Source organism: Mus caroli, unplaced genomic scaffold (assembly GCF_978045245.1).
Source record: "Mus caroli unplaced genomic scaffold, Mus_caroli_1 scaffold_13, whole genome shotgun sequence".
NCBI lineage: Eukaryota > Metazoa > Chordata > Mammalia > Rodentia > Muridae > Mus > Mus caroli.
Window position 1 is genome coordinate 638,809 of NW_028227268.1, and position 21,552 is coordinate 660,360.

The window sequence follows — 21,552 nt, forward strand, 5'->3', positions numbered from 1 at the left end:
TGGTTTGATTGGCTTAATTAAAAAGCAGATTTAGAGAGAAAGACTCATAACTATCCATATTAAGTAGTAATTGGCCTTGACATGTGGAGCGTTAATTATTAATACAAAAGGTTGTTATCCTAACAGTAAAATATTCATTGACTACTATGAATAGTACTCAGTTCTCTCTAGATTAATAATATCTAACCGTAGATGAAATTGGTTTCTTCCAGTCAGAATGCTGTGTGTGTTGGGGAGGTCACTGACTGACTGTGGGGTTTGGGTAGAGTCAGTTTAGCATGGTACAGAAATTAATACCATAATACGACATGAGGGGACCGAGTGGCTGCTGTGGGAGGAGCCTGCAAAGGAGTGTTCTCAACATCCTTCGCCTGCACTGTCTTCCCTGGAGTCTGAGGCTGCTGAGGGGAGGTGGGAGGTGGGCTTTCATGTGTTGCCAGTGGAGGAAGGGCTCCTGAGAAGCTGTGACAAGTGACATTAACGAGACCTCACAATACAGCAGTGATTCTCTCCTAGAGCTAAAAGCAGAGCCTAGAGTCAAGGTGTCAGCAAGCCCTGCTGACAGGGCTGGGGAGGACCCTTCCTTGCCATCCTTCAGCCAGCCCTGCTGACAGGGCTCGGGGACCCTTCCTTGCCATCCTACTTCTTAGTGTCGTTAGTCCTTGGTTCTTTGACATAAAGTAGGCTGGCTCTAATCTCTGCCTGTATTGTCATAGAATTTCCCAGACTTCTACATCTCCTGTCCTCCTAAGCATATCAGGCACTGGATTTAGGGCCCACATTAATCATCATGGCCTTACCTTGGCTACATCTAAAACAGTCTTATTTCCTGTTTCCAGATAAGATTACATTCTGGGAATACAGGAAGACAGGAAATTTTGAGTGGAAGCATTCATATTTTCAATACCTGAAAATAGGTATGGTCCCCATTTTAGAAGAAGCTAGCCTGTCTACATAGAGTTCTAACCAGTCAGAGCTACATGGTATGACTTTCCTAAAATAAATAAATAAATAAATAAATAAATAAATAAAGCCAACAAGCTTGCAGGTGACACAGGGGCTTTGCCACAGTCTTCTGTTTTCATCTCCTTTATCCAGTCTCTCCAGTAACATTTTCTAAATTGCGAAGGAGGAAGATAGATGTGCAAATAACTTTAAAAAATATTTATTTATATTTATTTTATGGGAATGGGTGTTTTGCCTCCACATGTTTGTATACTATCTGTATCCAGTGACCATGTAGATTAGAAGTGGGTGTGAAGCCTTTTGAACTAGAGTTACAGTCATATTTTAGCCACCACTTGGGTTCTGGGAGCTGGACCCAAGTCCTCCACAGGAGCAGCCAAGGCTCTTAAGCATTGAGCTATTTCTCCAGCCCTATATGATAGTAATTTTTATCTACTATCTCTAATGGCCTTTTATTTCTAATAATTGACATTATCCATTCACCATTCTTCACCACATTAGAAGAAATTCAGATTATATAGAGAGGAACTGGAGAGGTGGCTTACCAATTTAAAACACTGAGTGTTCTGCTCTTCTAGAAGTCCTGAGTTCAATTCCCAACATCCACATGGTGGCTTCCAACCATCTACAACAGGAGCTGATGTACACTGCTGGTGGTCAAGCATACATGCAGACAAAGACCTCATACATAAGCTGTATAAAGACATAAATCTTTAAAAAATAAAATACATATAGATATACTCACATGTATACATATAAACACATATTTTAATCGCATTATAAAGTTACTGTTGCCTTGAAAAATTGAAGAATATTAACCAAACCATAAGAAAGTATATTTTCAACTGAGCAGAGTTGTCACACACCTTTAATCCCAGCACCTGGGAGGCTGAGGCAGGCTCTGAGTTGGAGGCCAGCCTGGTCTACAGAGTGAGTTCCAGGACAGCCAGGGCTAAGCGGAGAAACCTTGTCTCGAAAATAACGAAACAAAAGAAAGTATATTTTAGAACTACAAGTTGTATCAGTTTCTTACAAGTAACATTAAAAATGCATCTCCTATAATATTACTTTGTGGCAGGGACATCATATAGAGAGGTAATGGGGTGAAACTCCAAGAAAATGTCTAGGTGGCCCCGTGGTTGGTCTGTGGGAAGTAGCATTGTCTCACTGTACAGACCAGTGTCTAACCTCCAACTCAAGATCCTTCTGCTTCAGTCTTGCAGTTGCTGTGGTTACAGATGCGCACCACCATGTTGATATCCACATTCATTGTATGTTCGCTTCCAGAAGACGGCTGTGTGGCTGGAAGCAGCTGCAGGACTCTCCCCTGCTCCCCTGCCTGCTCAGCTCTGCTTACTTGGTAGACACTTGTGGAAACATGCAAGGAGCCAGAGTAAGTGAGGAGCCTTGCAGTCTGGTCCCCCACACAGCCAAGCCTCAGAGCCTATCCCCGAGGAGATGACAGTCAGTTTCTACTTGATGTGGGAGCTCAGGGCCTAGTGGCAAAATGGTTATAAAGAAGCATTTTACCCTGTCTAGAGAGTGTGTTCCTGGTTGTGGTAGAGCATAGAGGACAGCCAGGGCTAGAGGCCATGCAGGTCCTCATGAGCACCCAGCTCTAGGAGCAGGTTCCTCCCTGACTAAGATGCTGGACAAGACTGAGCTCAAATCCTTGTTAGGGTTTAGTTGTGAAATGGCCTATAAAGATCATGTGAGAAAGACTTGCTTGCCAGCTGGTGGGCTTTGGGGAGGTCACTGGATTATGAAGGGTCGGACCTCATCAATGGATTGATTAACTCCTTGATGGGTTCATAACTTGATGGCATGATTAGGAGGTCGTAGAAACTTTGGGGCCTTGTTGAAGAAGGTAGGCACATGGGGACATGCCCTTGGAGACACACATTCTCCTGGGACCCTTGTCTTCTCTGCTTCTCTGGTGTCTTGAGGCCAGCAGCTCTGTTTATCGTCTCACTGCAGGGCCAAAGCACAGGAGTCAGTTGACTGTGGCCTGAAACTTCTGATACTGTGGGACAAAACAAATCTTTCTTCCTTCAAAATGTCCATTTCAGCACAGAGACTCTGGATGTGCACTGAACTAGTGTACCCTAAGGGGCCAGCAGAGTACGAGAGAGGGAGGTGCTCTGTACCTGGTAGAAATCCTCTCCTGAGATGGTGTGTCTCCCTGGGCCTCATGCTCATGTTTGTTCTCTGGATCACACAGCTAAGGCCCATTAGGGTCAGTAGCTTCACAAACACCAAGACAACTGCCCCTGTGTGCTCTATGGGAGCCCAGTTCCTTCATGTTTTCTAGTTATCTGCAAGGGTAAAGGCAAGACAGAGACAGGCCCTTATACTGGCAGTCACCTGCCCTTCCCGTCCTGGCAGTCACCTGCCCTTCCCGTCCAGTCCCTGTCCAGGATCTTTTTGAATTTCAGTGTCCTAACATCATAATTCTCTAAAGTCAGATCCCAGCATCTTCTAGGTTAATGGGGAAGGTGGCTCCCTGCTCAGGCTTTCCTGACAGTGACTTGCTGTCCTTGGGCTGAGTGTAGTCACAACCACCGGAGCCTCCTTTACATCCTCTGAGCTAGGTTCCAACAAGGCACGCCTTTAATCCCAGCACTCAGGGTTATGGGGAGGCAGAGGTAGGTGGGTCTCTGTAAGTTTGAGACCGGTTTGGTTTACAGATCGAGTTTCAGGACAACCAGGGCTATACAGAGAAACCCTGTCTCCAAAAACCATTAAAAAAAAAAAAAGTCAGGTGCTCAGAAATAAACATGTTATAAATTACATTTAATCAATATTTTCACCAAAAGTGATCTTCTTGTATGAAGGGTCACATTCCTGGCAGCTCACGTCCAGAAACAGAAGGAAGCAGCTGGCGGAGGAGTTGAAATAGATTACTATATCACTTATTCATCTAAGCGTGTTAGAGAATATTCTGGTGGGGGGGGTGGGGGGGTGGGGAGTGTGTATGTGAGGTTTTCTTTTAAGGTTAACATTATCTTTCTCTTAGTAACCCTGTATTCTGACTCATTCAGTAAACACTCTGACAGGCTCTGTTTTAGAAGCTCCCTGGTACTTTAATCACATTATTTTTCATTATTTATTATATATGTACACACACACACACACACACACACACACACACACACACGTTCTTCCGTGCCTTGTCACCATGTCACACCTGTGGAGATAAGACGTAAACTTGCAGGAGTTGGTTCTTTCCTCCCACCAATGGTGTCCCAGGGATCGAGTACAGCTGGCAAGCATCTTTACCCACTGAGTCATCACATTCTGATACGTGGGTACATTAGTCACGTTCAGCACATTTGAGTTATTTTGTGTGTGTGTGTGTGTGTGTGTGTGTGTGGTACCGCTGACAGCATCAGTGTCAGAAATAGTGTCTCAAGGATCAAATGGTAACAAAGGAAAAGAAATGGTAAGACAGCAAATGAGGAGCTGATACCAAGAAAAAAAAATGGAGAGAATAAAGCAAAATACATCAGAAACTAAGTTTATGGGAGATTCTTGTGTTGGTGAGCTTAAATCTAGCTGTGTGAGCCTTTGGCTTCTTTATCTGTGTGCTATGTGATCATATGGCTATATTAGATATTTATCTTTAATGAGAGACAGACAGACTTAACAGAAGACTGGTAGCTTCTCCCAGGGCCTGACATCCATACTCTGAGGAGGTGCTGGGGGGTGGTCCACAGACCCTGGTCAGGTGCCAGGTCCTAGCAGGCATAGCGCCACAGCAAGGCAAAGGACTCATCAAAGCATCGGGGATCCTGAAAGAGGCAGCTGTGTCGTATGCAAAAGGGTTTCAGGCTCCCTTAGGAGCCAGGCCTCTAACGCTAGAAGTCTGGAATACATGTATGATTGACTCAGGTGATGGGTGATTGGGCAGGAGAAGGTGAACACTTGAAGCCTGGGTTTCCTCTGCCTCTTCCCTGCATGTGGGTAAGGCCCTGGGCACAGGGCTGTGGAGTGCCGGTAGAATGTTCCTAGGCCAAGTCCCATTGGACCCGTAGGACACAGGTCTACAGCATGATGGAGTGTCAGGAAAGGGCCAGAGTAGGTTAACTTGACCCAAATAGTAGCACCTGAGCAGCCCCCATTTGGTACCAGGGCTTCTCTCCGTGGCTTTGGTTAAGGGCCTTTTGCCTTCCAGTTAGTTTGGGATGGCAACAGTTACTGGTTTGAGCTCTTTTTTGTAAAACTCTCATTGTGATCAACTCAAAAGAGTTAGGTCTGTTAACCAAGGCTGATGCCAAATGTAGAGTCCACTTCACTTCAGGTGTTAGTTCAAAGACAGTTGAATGTTAATTTTTCTCCTTTTTTCTTTTCCTTTTTCTTTTTCTTTTCTTTTCTTTTTTTTAAGAAAATAGGTCACATACAGGCTAAAAAGCATGTGAGAAGGCACAGGTGCCAAAACTGGTGACGTAAACATTAAAAGGGCATCTTCTATGTCCAAAATAAAAGTTGTGATTCATTCCTAGTGACGTTGCCTTTCATAGCACTTCCTAGTCAGAGAAAAAGTTATCTGGCATTCACTTTTAAGTGCTTCAGAGCCAAGGATGTGGTGACAAGACCACAGAGATGATGAGGGAGAGACAAACAGAGCACAAGGGATAATGGATGCCCCTAGGAAGAGACACAATTGCACATGGATGGCATATGGAGACCACCAAAGCCACCTCTATTAGGTGGGACCCAAGGCACTGAAAAGACATGGCTGTACCCACCAGACAAGGACCTTTGAGTTGTGGTAGGTGTATCTTTACTTCCAGCCAGGAAAACTAGAACCAGGAGAAGGTGAAGAAGCTGCTGGTATCAGGGTCTGGGTACATTAGTGTCTTGATCATCGTGGAAGTACAGCAGGATCTGCAAACCCAGGAGGGTTATGCTTACTGATTGCCTGGCTTGAGCCGCTACTCTACTCAGTAGAAGTGGGGGTGAAAGCTCTGTCTCCCAATTCTGCATGTGGCAAACTGAGTGTGTCCCTTCTCCCAAATGTATATGTTAAAATCATGATGGTTGTAGGATGTGGGGAGGTTAGGTGATAGGAGTAGAGTCTTGCTGATGAATTACAAGCAGAGCCTGGAAAGCTCCCTCGCCTACTGGGCTGAGAGACAGTGTCATTGGGAACCAGGAGGTCACACTTTCCAGACCTGAGTCTCCTGGTGCTTGAGTCACCCTGTCCCTTCTCCAGAGTTGTTGTTTGAAAGCAGCATTATGGTGTTTTTGTTACAAGAAACCACAATAGTCTGAGAAAGCACTACCTAGCCCCGTCCTAAATCCTCACTTACAGGGCTACAGAGAGGGTCGGGGAAACAGCATTGAGAGTGGCGATAACGTAACTCTGAAGAAAGACCAATTTTCTCATGGCCTTAAAGGAAGTGAAGGGTCCATAGGACAAGGTTCTCCTCACCAGAGCACAGATGCTGGGAAAGCCACACAGTCCTCAGAGCTCTGGGGTCAGGCCTGCTCTTTCCTGCCCTTGGAGAACTGGTCACTTGGGAACAGGTTGTTCAGACAACACCCTAATAATGGAAGTCTGAGTTAAATGGTTTTTGTTGTTGTCCTAGATTTTCTTTTTAGATTTTATTTATGTGTATGTGTGTGGATATGTACACCAGTGTGGGTGCCCACAGAAACCAGAAGAGGGTGTCAGAGGCTAAGTGTGGTGGCACACACCTTTAATCACAGCACTCAGGAGTCAGAGGCAGGTGATTCTTTGTGAGTCCAAGGCCAACCTGGTCTGAAAGTTCTATGCCATCCAGAACTACCCAGTCTCAAAACAAAACCACAAAACAAGCAAACAAGCAAACAAAGAGCCAGAAACAAAGAGATTGTTGGATATCTTAGAGCCAGAGGAAATGCTAGGCACTCGGAAATGCTGAGCCATCTGCCAGCCCCATAGATGAATTTTCTTCTAAATTCTTGTATATTTTCCCTTATAGGACAGATGTAGGTCAGTGGAGTTTATGTAAGGAATCGAGTGTATCTTTGGTGGCTTTCCCAGCTTAGGCGTTTCCTCCCATGCCTTCCCTCCCACGCTCCTCCCCTTCTCTCTCTCCCCATATCCTCCTCTTTCCTTTCCTCCTTCCAGGCATTGTGCCCTGAACATTTTTGGTAAACAGAAAGGTTAACTCTAAAGAAGTTTAAGCAGAAAAAGATATTCCTACACCATGTATCTGTCAATCATGTCAGGTCTTATTCCAGGAGTGGCTGGATCCCAGGGCTACCAGGATTTTCCAGACAGCTCCATGCTCAAGCCTGTGTGTTGCACTGCTTCTCATGTTTCCCATGTCCCTCGTTAGGAAGAAGCTGGTCCAGGACCTCTAAAGTGGGTGGATGTTGTCAGTGATGGTGGCACATAGACCTGTAGTAAGTACCCTGTCCCTCCGTTCGGCCATTCCCCAGAACTCTTAGGTTTCTGGCTTTTCTCTTGTGTCCACCATTGTTTGCAAGTTGACCGGACCATGCCAAGGCATAACCTCAGAAAGGACTGATTCAGTAAAAATCAAGACAGGTACTGGAAACTGAAAACACAGTAGTAACTGGAATGAAAACTATCTCAAAGGAAAGATAGATGATAAAACATTTTGAAAGAGACTGAGAATGAAAGAGGGGATAAAAAGAAGCGAAAAATAAGAAAAGAATATTTTGGGACAAGTTCACGGTATTTAACATCTTATTGATGATATTCCAGAAGGGGAAAACAGATATATACCCAGTTCAAGAAAGCTTAATTCAAGCATGACAGAAGTCTGTAACCCCAGCACTGGGGAGACAGAGGCAGGAGGATTGGGAGTTCAAGATCACCCTTGACTACATTTTGAGTTTGAGTTTAGACAGGGCAACATCAGACCCTGTCTCAAAAAACAATGATTCAGTGGGTAAAGCTTGACAACCTGAGTTCTTTTCTAGGACCCACATGGTAGAAGGAAAGAATGGCCTCAGCCGGGCGTGGTGGCGCACGCCTTTAATCTCAGCACTTGGGAGGCAGAGGCAGGCGGATTTCTGAGTTCGAGGCCAGCCTGGTCTACAGAGTGAGTTCCAGGACAGCCAGGACTATACAGAGAAACCCTGTCTCGAAAAACCAAAAAAAAAAAAAAAAAAAGAAATTTTCCACAAGGGGTTTGTGGGGTGCGTGCTTAGCATGTGATGGCTTTCTATCCCCAGAACCAAAAAAAATTAAAAAAAAAAAAAGAATGGTCTCCTGCCAAGTTTGCTTTTTTTTTTTTTTTTCCCCTTCTGGCCTCCACACAGGCTGTAGCACATGTGTGGGACAAGACACACTGTCTTCTCATATATAATTTTAAACTTGTAAGTACTTAAAACTTCATTCCATTCTGTTATGTTTGTTATAGTACAGGATAGTGTAGTTTAGTAGTAACCCTGACACATTCTAAAGAATGCAGCACTAGCCAGTTTTCATTGTGGGAACATCATATGGCATACCCACTCAAAGACGGCTACAATATTTCCAGGAGAAGTAATCTCATGGGACCTCCATCATATGTGCACTTAGCCACTTATGGGTCAAACATGATCGTAAGGATGACTGAGAAATGGGATGTTTAGAGGCTGGAAGAGCCAGCCTGCCTAGGCAGGAGTTAACCTCCTCAGAAAACAAAATGAAATGGCCTCCAGCCTATGCAGGCTTGGTACTCTGCCCGTCTAGAGATTGACATGCTGAGGTCAGAATTATTGCTTCCACATTCAAAACAGATGTTCAAATGTATTTATTCATTGCCTCATGGAGAGAATGAAAAGTCTTTAGCAATCCAGAGGGAAGAAACGTTTTCAAAGTTAACCTAATGTATTCTGTTTATTGTATGCATGCCATGCTGTGTGCCTCTGTGCTGATCACTGCAGAACATCCGTGTTTGATAGTCCTGTGCACTCCATGGATTTGAAGGTCTGTGAGGAGGCTACTGTGCTGCGATGACAGATTGGGCTCCTCTGGGACCCAGGAGAGGGAATTCTCTCCTGTGGTTCCATGAGGAAGCCTCCCCAGGAGCCCTGATATGAGAGAAATGGGCAGGCAATAGAGCCATATCCATTTGCGTGGGAATGAAGTCAGTTCTGATGCTGAAAATTCCCTGCCATCCTCCAGGCTAGGAAAGAGACAAAGGCAAGGAACACTGAGCGAGAGAGGCAAAAGAACACACAGGTAGAGAAGTGGGGGAGGGGTGTCGAGGTGAGACAGGCCCAGGTCAGGGAACATCCAAACCACAGACATGCCAGCATCTTGCTGTGTTCTCACTAATGGGATAGGAGGTACTGTGCTCCTGACTCTGAGTTTCTTAAAAAGAACAGCAGTTATTCCTCTCTAAGGGGCAGTATTTCATTTTCCCACTGATTCACCTGTCCACTGGCATGATGGACCCTCTCCTGTGGACAGAATGTCACCTTAACAGGAGACAAATGGGGACTCAGAACCTTACTAAGATATGGTCTGTTAGAGAACTGATGGGCTGGGGCCTCGGTTAGGGAGTGTGTCGCACGAGGCTGGGGTAGGGGATGTGTCCTCAACACTGGGGAAAGGCTTTGTGGGGTAACTGATGGGTGGGTTCAGGAAGAGTTCAGCCACTGTTCTGTCTACAGTGTGCAGCCAGAGTGCATAGATCTCAGCTCCCAGGGTATTGGCTCCACTGCCAACCTGGGGAGGAGCTACGCTCCTGCCTGCCTTCCTGTACCTTGCACGGGGCTGCAACACTACTCCTGGGGCTGGGGACCTAAAGTTGAAACCCAGACCTCTAGATGTCTCCAGGGGACTGCACTGAAGCTAGCCCTTTAGTGTTGATGATGGTGACAAAGAAGCATGGTGATGTTGTATGCCTGACCCATACAAGATCTAATTCTCAGGTTGGACGTCCTTCAATCTTAGCACTAGAAATGCAGAAGTGGACTGGTATCTGTGAGTTTGTTCCCAGCCTGGTTTATAGAGCAAGTTCTAGGCTAACCAAAGTTACACAGTGAGACCCTGTCTTAAAAAAAAAAAAAATCCAAATGGTGGTGGAGCAGGTTACAAACTTGGTGGCATTTGTGATACAAAGGGTGTGGCCCTGCTGGCATCTTTACTGACCTCAGTTTCTGGGCCCTGGGTCCTTTCTAGAAGAGCAGTCCATGCCCTTAATCTCCATCCCTACTAGGTGTTTGGATTTTCTTGTTTGTTTTGTTTTTTAGAAGCAGAAAAATGATTTCTGGGGGGATGAGAGAGGATATATTTTTTGTTTTTAAAGACAGCTTTTGGAGGCTAGACATGACAGTACATACCTGTCATCCCAATACATAGAAGGTGGGAAGCAAGAAGAAGATCTTCTTTAGCTAAATAGTCGATTTGAGGCCAGCCTAGACTACATGAGATCTTGTCTCAAAAAGTATACCAAAGCCGGGCGTGGTGGCGCACGCCTTTAATCCCAGCACTCGGGAGGCAGAGGCAGGCGGATTTCTGAGTTCGAGACCAGCCTGGTCTACAAAGTGAGTTCCAGGACAGCCAGGGCTATACAGAGAAACCCTGTCTTGAAAAAAACCAAAAAAAAAAAAAAAAAAAGTATACCAAAACAAAAGCTTGAGGGAATCTGGGATGCAGCCCTTTGGTAGAGCATTTACCTAGCATTTGTCCATCCCCAGCAAAACGCACGCACGTGTGCACACATGTATATACCTACACATGTTCAAAAACATTTTTTCATCTTTTATCTTAGAAGAAAGGCATATTTATTAAAATAAAAGCTTGATGTAGGCTTGCTACGCTCTCTGGTCGAGTCAACTGGACAAGCCGAGAGGCTTAAAAGTCACTCATGAGGCAAAAGAGTTTTAAGGAAGCTCTCTTCCTGGAGTCTAGCATTCTCTACCCATACAGTAATTTTTCATTCTCGAGTTCCATTTCTGCGTTAGTTCTAGTGTATGGATTCACGTGCTCTCTTTCAATATTTTTTTATCATAAGTGCTTTTTAAGATTGAATTCTGACATAGCTAAAGCCGTTCGCCAGCGTTCCAACAATCCTAGTTTGTCCTTAGCAAGACCTTGGGCTTGGAATTCAGTACTGCCCCTGGTATTACACTATCTCTTTGAGTAAAAGTTAGGTCACTGCCCTTCACAGGAATTTACCATCACTAAGGAAGAAGGAAGTTTCAGACCAAAGGAGAAACCAGAATAGATACTATAGCAGAGTTACACCTATACACATGTATTTACAATGGCCTAAGGGGAAGGTGGACTATATAAGAGACTAAAATAAGAACTATGGCAAGGACGCGAAGCCCTTGACCCTGCTTCTAAGATTAGTGAATCTTAGGTGGAACCCTTGTTGATCCCAGCTGTTATCAATGAATTCTATCCCAGGTGGTTCCTGTTAGACCTTTTGTGTTTACATTCTTCTGTTTTATGTAAGATTCCTGTTACCTCAATTGTACCTAGCGATTATGTCACCCAACTTCCTTATTGTCCTCTGCATAAAAAGTCTGAGACTCAATTCAAAAATTACACTCAGATTCCACACGAACTCTCCTGTGTGTGTCTGTTTGTCACTCATTCATCCACGCTTTGCCTACCCGAGACTAGAGACCCGTTCTACGCAGACACAGGGACCCAGAGGGTCTGCGGCATAGGCTTAGTGGTACATTCCTTTAATCCCAGCATTAGGGAGACAGATGCAAGTGGATCTCTGAGTGAGAGGCAATCCTGGTCCACAGAGTAAGTTCCAGGACTGCCAAGCCTCACAGAGAAACCCTGTCTCAAACAACAAAGACCAAAGCAAATAAAATAAAAGCTTGAAGAAGCTAGTGAGATAGGACAGCACGTAAATGCCCTTGCCACTATGTATATGGCCCTGACTTTGGTCCCTGGGACCCACAAAGCAGAAGGAGAGGTTGCCTTTTGAGTACACATACATGCACAAGTGTTGTGGCATGCATTCTTGACCATGATGTAATAAGAATAAAACACAAAACTTGCAGGGCTGCTGGCATGGCCCAGTCAGTACAGAGCTTGCCATGAAAGTGTGTTGGCCCGTGGATAGACACCGCCCTTACCCACGACACCCACGGCAGAATTCAGAGGCCTATCTGTAACCCTGGCACGAGGGACTGTGGGGTTGACAGGGGGTGACAGTGACAACCCGAGTTTGAACTTTCATACTCACACAGAGGTGAGAGTAGAGAGTTGATCCCTGGATGATGTCCTCAAACCCCCATGAGTACCGCAGTGCACAGCCTATCCCTGCCCACCCCCCCCACACACTAATAAAATAATAACAGTAGTAATAATAATAAATCAAATAATTTGAATTTGAGACGATCTTACTATGTATCCCTGCCTGCCTGGGACTTGCTATTAAATCAAGCTGGCCTGGAATTCAAAGAGATCCACCTGCTTCTGCCTCCTGAGTGCTGGGATTAAACGCATGTACCACCATGCCTGGCTAAATTAAATATATTTTTAAACAATAAAATGACTGCTGAAGAAATGGTTGAGTGGTTAAGAGCACTTTGTTGCTCTTGTGGTTTGGTTCCTAGCACCTCCGTGCCTGCTCACAGTTGCCTGTAACTACAGGTCATGAGTAAACGTGTACGCGCGCGCACGTGTGTGTGTGTGTGTGTGTGTGTGTGTGTGCGCGCGCGCGCGCGTGCGCGCGCGTACACGCGCGCACATGCATGCACAAACATACACACATTAAAAATAAAATCTTAAAATAAGGTGAAAAGACTGACCTGAGGTTAACCTCTGACCTTCACACATGCTAGGCACACATGCACAAACATAGACATGTACATACACCACACCCACACCCACAAACCTCGAAAAGAGGGGAGAGTTTAGCAAAAAGACCCATAATGTCTAGTCTAGAGGTCATCTGGCTCAAGGCTGTCCCCCAGGCTCACCTTCCCATGCCACAGTCTCAGAGGTGGCATCTCCCTCTCTGCTCCCACACTGCGTTTCCTTCACATTTCTAGTTTGACACCTGAGGACACACTCCTGCTGCCAGCGCTGCTATTTTGACTTTGTCCCCTTAGATACAGCTGAGATGAGCTTTCATGTGCAGTGTGGGGTGGCTACAACAGAGGGCGGAGTTAAGGAAGGACAGAGAAAGAATACAAAACCCAATGGACTACAGCACTACAGCAAATCCAGCAGCCACCAGGCCACACATGGCTCTGGGAAGACTTAGAGTAGTTATTGAGAAGGACCAAGTCGGCATCATGGGATCAGCCTGAGCCCACTGACTCAGGGCCCATCCACAAGACAGCAGCAGGGGATGAGCAAGGCCCAATGGACCCAGCTGGGAAACACTGAGCTGATGGCAGCCAACATAGATGCTGTGGTGCTTGCATTGGAGTGGTTATCCCCTGGGGTCCGAGAGAGTCTTCAGAGATACATATTCAGGGTCTCACAACAACTGCTTGTGAACTTGTAGCTATACAATGAGGAACCTGTTTCTCTTTCAGTGCAACAGTTTCACATGCTTCATAGTTCTGTTATGGGTGATACATCCAGCCCAAAACCTAAGGTGTCCTCAACCCTTTTGCAGGAATTGATCACAAGACGACCACCATCCTGCTAGATGGCCGAAGGGTGAAACTGCAGCTGTGGTGAGTTGGGGGCTATTCTGGTCGGGATGTCCAGTCATAGTCCTGGAGCCATGGCCCTTAGTGCCGGCTTGAGCTGGTGGCTTTCCTCAGAAGGTGCTGATGCAGTTGTCTGGGTCCACTGAATCTTATTACCCCATTGTTCAAGAGGATGTGTGTACCAAGGGCTAAGCTGTGTCCAAGAAAGAGCCTTTGTTGATAGAAGGCACCTCATTGTCACCTGCTTCCTGTTTCACTTCACCTGGTGTCGTCAGGGATAGAAGTAGAGTGACCAGGACAGCCCAGTTCTCCCATTCCTGGTTGTGATTGTACCACATGGAGCTCAGAGTGCCCTAGTGCCAAGGGCAGAGGACTTGTCGACCACCTAGACGACAGCTCCCTCTGCTCTGGCTTCTAAGGTACTACGCCAACCCTAAGCCTGGGAACTAGGGGCTCATTCTCCTTCCTGAGCCCCCCTGACCTGTGGGGAGACACATCTGAGGTTGTACCTCTAGCCCTGATGGCACTGCACAAAGATGCTGAGTCTGCAGCTGTGTGCATGGCCTAACATCACAGTGGTATTGGTCTCTCCTGAGTCTCCAGCTCCCACTGACTTTTTTTTTCCCCAGGAATCCAGGCCTATTTTACTGCACTCTTCCAGAGGCTTCAGGGACTCCCTCCATGCTCAAAAACAATCAATCCCAGAAGCTGGAGAGGTAGTCCAATGGTTAGGAACACTGGCTACTCTTCCAGAAGACCTGGGTTTCATTCGCAGAACCTACATGGTGGAACCATGAATTCTGGAGGATCTGATGCCTTCTTCTGGCCTCAATGAGTGCTGCACACATGTGGTGCACAGACATGACTGCAGGCAAAACACACATACACATACACATAAAATAAAAATAAGTAAAATTTCAAACAAAAACAAAACCCAGTCCCTGTATGACCTGAAGCCTCTCTCAGGTGGTGTCCGTTGCTGTGTCCACACCGACTCTTCTACACAGTCAACACAACCACTCTAGTTTCCTGACTTCCAAGGCCAGGCCTTTGGTCAGCCTCCAGCCTGTTTCTCCTCCCATGTCTGTAGAGGGCGCTGTGGCTATGTGCAGGGCTCTCATAGGCCTATGTGATTACCAGCATCACGCAAGGTCATCATCAGATACAACTCCATTTTACTGTCTTGCCACAGACTTTCTAATGGCTTCCCGTGGATTCTGTTGAGGCTGGTTCTGAAATCTTTGATTACTACTTCACTTCTCAGAGCAGTGAGATGGTCCTTCCCCTGTCTTTGACAAAAGTCAGTGCCTCCAGCTCACGTCCATCCTGAGCTGCAGCACTCCTCTCATGTGTTGGGTTAGTCACCAGTATCCGTTCCATGGGCATTGTGAAGACACACCTGGTATACATGGCTGGGAAACTCTTCATTCCCAAGAGTAGTGCTGGAGTGGGTATGTTAACAGTATGTGCAGATTGTGTATCTACATAGCTTTAAAAAAAAAGATTGAAGAATCATTGTACCCTCTCCAGAGAGTTACTACCATGAACGCACAATACCAGGGACCCACGCTGGGAACGTTCCTTTTTCCCTGGTAGTTTCTTGGCATGCTGATCTTGCCTACTGAGTATCTGTGTGTCATCACCTGCAAAGCAGAAGTCCTATGGGTTCCTTGTGTTGATCAACTTAGGGGCATATCTGGAGGATCTGCTTATGGTACAACTGGATGTCAAAGAAGGATCTTCCCTATCATTGAAAAAAATGTTTATCCGGTGCTAGGGACCGAACTCAGCGCCTTTCTCTCATGAGGGAAGTATACAACCACCAAGCTGCATCCCCCACCTTAGAATAACTGAGAATCTGTATTAGATTTAATTTAATCTCTGAGAATCATGTTAAAACCCACTGTTAGGCTTCTAAATATTTATTTACTTATTTATTTTATATATGTGAGTACAGTCCCTGTCTTCAGACACACCAGAAGAGGGCATCGGATTCCCCATTACAGATGGTTGTGAGTCACCATGTGGATGTTGGGAGTTGAACTCAGAACCTCAGTCAGTGCTCTTAACTGCTGATCCATCTCTCCAGCCCCACTATTAGGTTTCTAGTCTGACTTTGAGACAGGGTATCACTATGTATCCCTGAGTAGTGAGAACTTGCTATATAGACAAGGCTGGTCTTGAACTCAGAGAGATCTGCCTGTCTCTGTCTCCAGAGTACTAGGATTAAAGGCATGTGCTCCCAAATCCAATGCCTGGTTCTAGTTTGACTTTTTCTTTTTGCTTTGTTTTTTGTTTATTTGTTGGTTGTTTGCTTTTGTTTTGAGACAGGGTTTCAAGCCCTGGCTGTCCTGGAACTAACCCTGTAGACCAGGCTGCCTTCAAACTCAGAGATCCTCCTGCTTCTGCCTCCTGAGTGATGGGATTAAAGGCATGTGCCACCACTGCTTGGCTCTAGTTTGACTTTTAAATATTAGGGGCTGGAGAGATAGGTTAGTATTAAGAGTACTGGTGTTCTTCCAGAGAACCTGGGTTTGGTCCCCAGCACCAGACCTGGCTCAAGGGTACCAGTAACTCCAGTTCCAGAGAACCTGACGCCCTCTTTTTGGCCTCTGCAGCATGCACAGAGTTCACAAAAACTCACACAGACACACAGATGCACATAAATAAAAACAAATGAATATTTTTGTAAGTAAACATTAAAGCCAGGCTTGGGAGCCAGGTGTGGTAGTGTATGCCTTTATTCCCAGCACTCAGGAGGCAGAGGCAGGTGGATTTCTGAGTTCAAGGCTAGCTTGGTCTACAGAATGAGTTCCAGGACAGCCAGGGCTACACAGAGAAATCCTGTCTCGAAAATGACAAAACAAAAACAAAAACAAAAAAAAATTTAGGCTTGGTAGCAAATGCCCATAATCACAGCACTTGGGAAGAGGAAGCAAGTTTAATTCAAAGCTGAGTTACACAAAGAAACCCTGCCTCAGAACAAGTCAAGAATGGTGGCAAACACCATTACTGTCAGTGCTCAGGAAGCCGAGGCTACAGAGTAATACCCTTTCTCAAAAACAAAACAAATCAAGATGTCTCAGTGGGTAATGGTGCTTGCCACCAAGCCTGATGACATGAATTTGAGCCTCAGGACACACACGATGGTAGGAGAGGCTCCCACAAATTGTCCTCTAACTTCCACGCATGTATCCTGGCTTATGCATGTGCACACAGACATATGAACCCACATATACACATGCATGCAACATGTATGCCCGACGACACCACACACACACACACACACACACACACACCACACACACACCACCACCACTAACAACAACAACAATGAGAAAGGGAATGAGCCCAGAAGATGTTGATGCCAAGATCACTCCAGAAGCTTCAGGATGGCTTTGTGGCTCTGTCTTGGACTGGCGGGTGATGTCCACCAACACTGAGACTGTAAAAAATGGCCATGGCTCCAAAGTGAGAAGGTAGTTATTAGGAAGAAACATCAATTTCCTCTTAACAGTCTCCAACATCTTTTTCAGGGACACCTCGGGGCAGGGGAGATTTTGTACCATATTCCGCTCATACTCCAGAGGTGCACAGGTAAACAGCACTCCAACCTGGGAACAAGTTGATTTTGAAGAATAACTTTACAAGTTTTTACTTAGCAATCTCCTTTATGGCTAACTGGAGGGTGAGGCGATTACGCATGTATATAAACTGATGTGGGTGTAATCATTCACTGGTGGCTTGTGTTTTCTCAGCATCCTGGATAGTGTGTGTGGGCATGCATTCTCATGAGTGCCTGCCTGCATGTGTGTGTGTGTGTGTGTGTGTGTGTAAGCATGTGCACATATGTACTTGAGCTTCTTGTATATGTGTAAGCATGTCTATGTATTCGCTCTACGGGGAGGGAGACTTGCTCTGCTCTAGGTGACAATGTACCCACATCCTGTGCCCCAGAGCAGCTTGTGGATGAGTTCCAGCCTCCAGCTCAATTTGATAGTTGAGCATCTATCAGTGAGTGCATGAAACATCATTGGAAATAATAATGTAATGTCTATAAAGAATGGTTAAATCAAAATTACATGCTTTTGTTGAAGTAGGTAAAATGATTACTTAGGAACCAGGCATAGTGGTGCAAGACTTTAACCCCAGTACTTGGGAGACAAAGGCAGATGGATCTCAATGAGTTCCAGGCCAGCCTCATCTTGCTGTCTTTGATTTTTAAAAAATAATGATTGGTTAGTTATGTCTCTTCAAGTCTCTGGACCAAGCTTGCTGCTATGTTCCTCTGTGTGCTGACCGTTGTGACTTCTTCCCCAGGGTGTGGTCCTGGTCTATGACATTGCCAACCGATGGTCCTTTGATGGCATTAATCGATGGATTAAGGAGATTGATGAGGTATGATACATGATATTGACCAGGGATTGGCCCACGTGGCTGTTGGCCAGAAGTACAGCAATAGGGAGAATTCTTCGCCTCACAGATAGACCCAGCAGCATGACCAAAGGACCTTATGGCTGGGGAAACTGGGCTCTGCTGTGCCCCTGACTGGGTGTGTGGGTTCTGCTTGCCCCACTCCCATTTGGTGGGATGGTGGGTGGGCAGGGATGGGACTGCTGCTTGCCCAGCTACTAGTGGGAGCCTAGTGGGTGAGCATCAAGCCCGCTGATCAGGGTCTTGTGGCTTTCCTAATAAAGGGCTACAGGTTGAGTGTTTTAAAACAACAGTGATTTTCTTCAGGTTCTGGAGGACAGAAATTGGTAGGGCCGGATTCTTCTTAAGCTCCAGTACAGTGCTCTTCCTGCCTGTCCCAGCTTCTGATAGTGGTAGCCATCTTTGACAGTCACTTCATCCTACGCCATCATCATCACGTGGCATTTCCCTGAGTCCCCTCTGTGTCCTCTCCTCTCCTTATGAAGACGTCAGTCGTTAGAATAATCCCCCCTCCAATTCAATAAGACTTCATCTTAAATTATTACATTACACAAAGACCCTATTTTCTAATAAAGTACTGTCCTGAGGTTCTTCGAGGACATGAATTTGCGGGGCCATACCACTCAACCATTTTCCTTGTCTTTCTCATGCTCTAGCATGCCCCTGGGGTTCCTAAAATCTTGGTGGGAAATCGGCTGCACCTGGCATTCAAGCGGCAGGTGCCCACTGAACAGGCCCAGGCCTACGCTGAGCGCCTGGGTGTGACCTTCTTTGAGGTTAGCCCTCTGTGCAACTTCAACATTACAGAATCCTTCACAGAGCTGGCTAGGATCGTGCTGCTGCGGCATGGGATGGACCGTCTCTGGAGGCCAAGCAAGGGTATGTTAGGAGGGCCAGTTTAAGTCTCCTTTAGCTCCATCAGATGTGAAGTGGCTCTATAGCTCCCTGCATAATTGTCTGCCTCCTAGGACCCTACCTCAAGGCTTCTGTGGTCATTCTCAGAAGTCAAATGCATTTAGGGGTTAGGAGATGGCTCAGTGGGAAAGGGTACCTGCTGTCAAGCTCTAACCTGAGCCTGATCTCTGAAACCATGGTGGGCTTTGGATCTCCACATGTAGGGTTATACCACATGTGTGAGTGAGTATGTGTGTGAGTGAATGGGTGTGTGTTTGCACTATATAAATGTTCATTTTAAAAATCAGATATATTTGAAAGGAATAATTATTACAGCTTTGGAAAAAAGCTCACGATGAGATTTTTCTGTGGTCTGTACATGGGCAGAGGTGGAGGCAGAACAGGGTCTGCTATAGTCATCAGTGACACAGCCATCCCGTTTGAGATTCCTAGTTCCTGGAAGGAGCAATCAGATGTGGGGCTTCTTCCTCCTTATAGCCATCCCTAATCATAGAACACATAAGGTAAGCAGTTCTCTTTTCTTTTCCCAAGTACTGAGTTTGCAAGAGCTCTGCTGCCGTGCTGTGGTGTCCTGCACACCTGGGCACCTGGTAGACAAGCTCCCCCTCCCTGTCGCCATAAGAAGCCACCTTAAGTCTTTCTCGATGGCCAGTGGCCTGAACACCAGGATGATGCATGGCCGCTCCTACTCCCTCACTGCCAACTCCAGCCACAAGAGGAACAGCTTCCGCAAAGTCAGGACCATCCGCCCACCCCAGAGCCCACCCAGGAACTGTGCCAGGAACAGCTGCAAAATTTCCTAGAGGCTGGAACTGGTGGCAGTGGCCTGTAATCTCAGCTACTCAAGAGGCTAAGGCAGGAGGATCACAAGCTCAAGGCCCATCTAAGCTACAGAGTGAGTTCAAGGCCAGCATGGGCAATTTTGAGACTCTGCCTCAAAATTAAAAAGTGAGCTGGCTCTCTGGGAGAGTCTGGAGACAGAGACCTTTCCAGACTCGAGGAACACGTTCTGCATTTATTAACGGTAACGATGCTGCTTCCTTTGGAATGCCACTGCCACTGTCGTGGTAGGAATGCCCAGTGCGCTGTGACTGACACTTTTGCGTGGATGTGCATGAAGCTCTTGTTCTAGACTTGTGTGTGCAAAGGGGAAAAAATAGTATTCTGTTCTACTCTTGCTAATACGAAATTATGGATGTGACTTTTTATCATGATTGTTGTGCAACTTTTTCTGTAACTGCTTTTATATGGCTGATAAAATGTGTGTAGTGAATACATGTTCAAGGAAATTTCAGAAGCAATGATAATCAGATAATCTAGCATTACTGATACTACAAGAGGGGCCTTTTGTAAACATTTTAATGTCAAAGCCCCAACTTATAAAAAATGCTGCAGTTTCACAGGTTGTGTACAACAGGTCTGTCCCGTTTGGGTAGGACATGGATTTGATAAAGTTTTTGCTATGTTGTTTACTACATTTTGAGATTAATAAGTAATCTATATTCATATTTTTCTGTAAACCTACATATTTTGTACAAAGTATCCTACAAGTTCTGAAACTATGGGAAGAAAATGCCAAAGATATCTCCAGTTATGTTGAACACAGCCAGCATTGTTTCAACAGATTAGCAAGGAGAGAGGTATTTCAGTAAAGGAGAAGTAAAAACAGTTATTTAAGGATTATGTTTCTCAATAAAGTGGATACTTGCTCCTCTCTTGACAGAGTCGTCGTATCTCTCTCTAGATCCAGGTACAGCACAGCTCTCTTCTGCACTTGTCTCCTTGCCTGCTTCATGATGTTTACCCCAAAGCTTAGTTTTGTCCTATGTCATCTTTGCAAAGGATTTCTTCCCAGAGAAGAAATGCAGAGAAAACAAATAGTGCTGTATGTCATGACGAATGCCTAGTATCCCAGTTCTTGGGAGCTTGAAGCAATATTGCTGTGATACTTTGACCAACTTGGAGCTACATCGTGAGTTCCAGGGTTAGAGAATGAGACCTTGTCTCAACAAGATAAAGTGGAAGTACTGAAAGAAACACTCTCTCATGTGGCTCCTGGTAAGTGTCAAAGGTTTGTTAGAGCTGTGGCCAGACATTTCCCTAGAGATGAAGCCCTTGTCACTCCTTGCCAACAACAACAACAAAAAAATAAAAAACAAAAACAAAACCACCACAACATTCTGGCGTTATAAAGGCTCAAGTACAGGTCTCTCTTCTGGTCCTGCTGCTTAGGAAGCTAGACCCTATGAGGGATTAAACAACAGGAAAACTGAAATAAGATAAAGCTCGGATATCCTGTTTTTATTTGATTTACAATGTTTTAACAATTTTTGAGGCTCCAGATACATAATAACAATGTCCTTAGAGAAGCAGGAGTGTAGCCATCTGAGCCACTGAAGGCCTGAAGCTGGGGTCATCCAGCCCTGTGGAGATGAGGTGAATATATATCCAGAGAGGCAGGTGAGTGTGTAAGCCAGTGAAACCTGAAGGAACAAGGCCTCCTTGACAGTGGCCAACTATGAAGACATCCTGCCAGGACCTTCACAGCCACCTTATTGTTGTGCAAATGTTCTCACAGATGGTGAGACCATTTAGGGCTTAGCTGCCCTTTCTTAGGTTCATAACTAGAGAGATGAAAGGACAGTCCCTGAA

General features: G+C 45.6%; 1 protein-coding gene across 1 annotated transcript in view; it reads left to right on the forward strand.

Annotated features, from left to right (window-relative positions):
* Rab40b (RAB40B, member RAS oncogene family) overlaps nucleotides 1–20,604 on the forward strand; it is a 31,614-nt gene extending 11,010 nt beyond the window's left edge. Inside the window, exons 2-6 of the mRNA XM_021177978.2 lie at nucleotides 13,515–13,575; nucleotides 17,088–17,148; nucleotides 17,872–17,949; nucleotides 18,642–18,864; nucleotides 19,432–20,604. Of these exons, the coding sequence (XP_021033637.1) occupies nucleotides 13,515–13,575; nucleotides 17,088–17,148; nucleotides 17,872–17,949; nucleotides 18,642–18,864; nucleotides 19,432–19,703 (695 nt within the window). The 3' untranslated portion in view covers nucleotides 19,704–20,604. The remainder of the gene's footprint in view (nucleotides 1–13,514; nucleotides 13,576–17,087; nucleotides 17,149–17,871; nucleotides 17,950–18,641; nucleotides 18,865–19,431) is intronic.
* The last annotated feature ends 948 nt before the right edge of the window (nucleotides 20,605–21,552 follow it).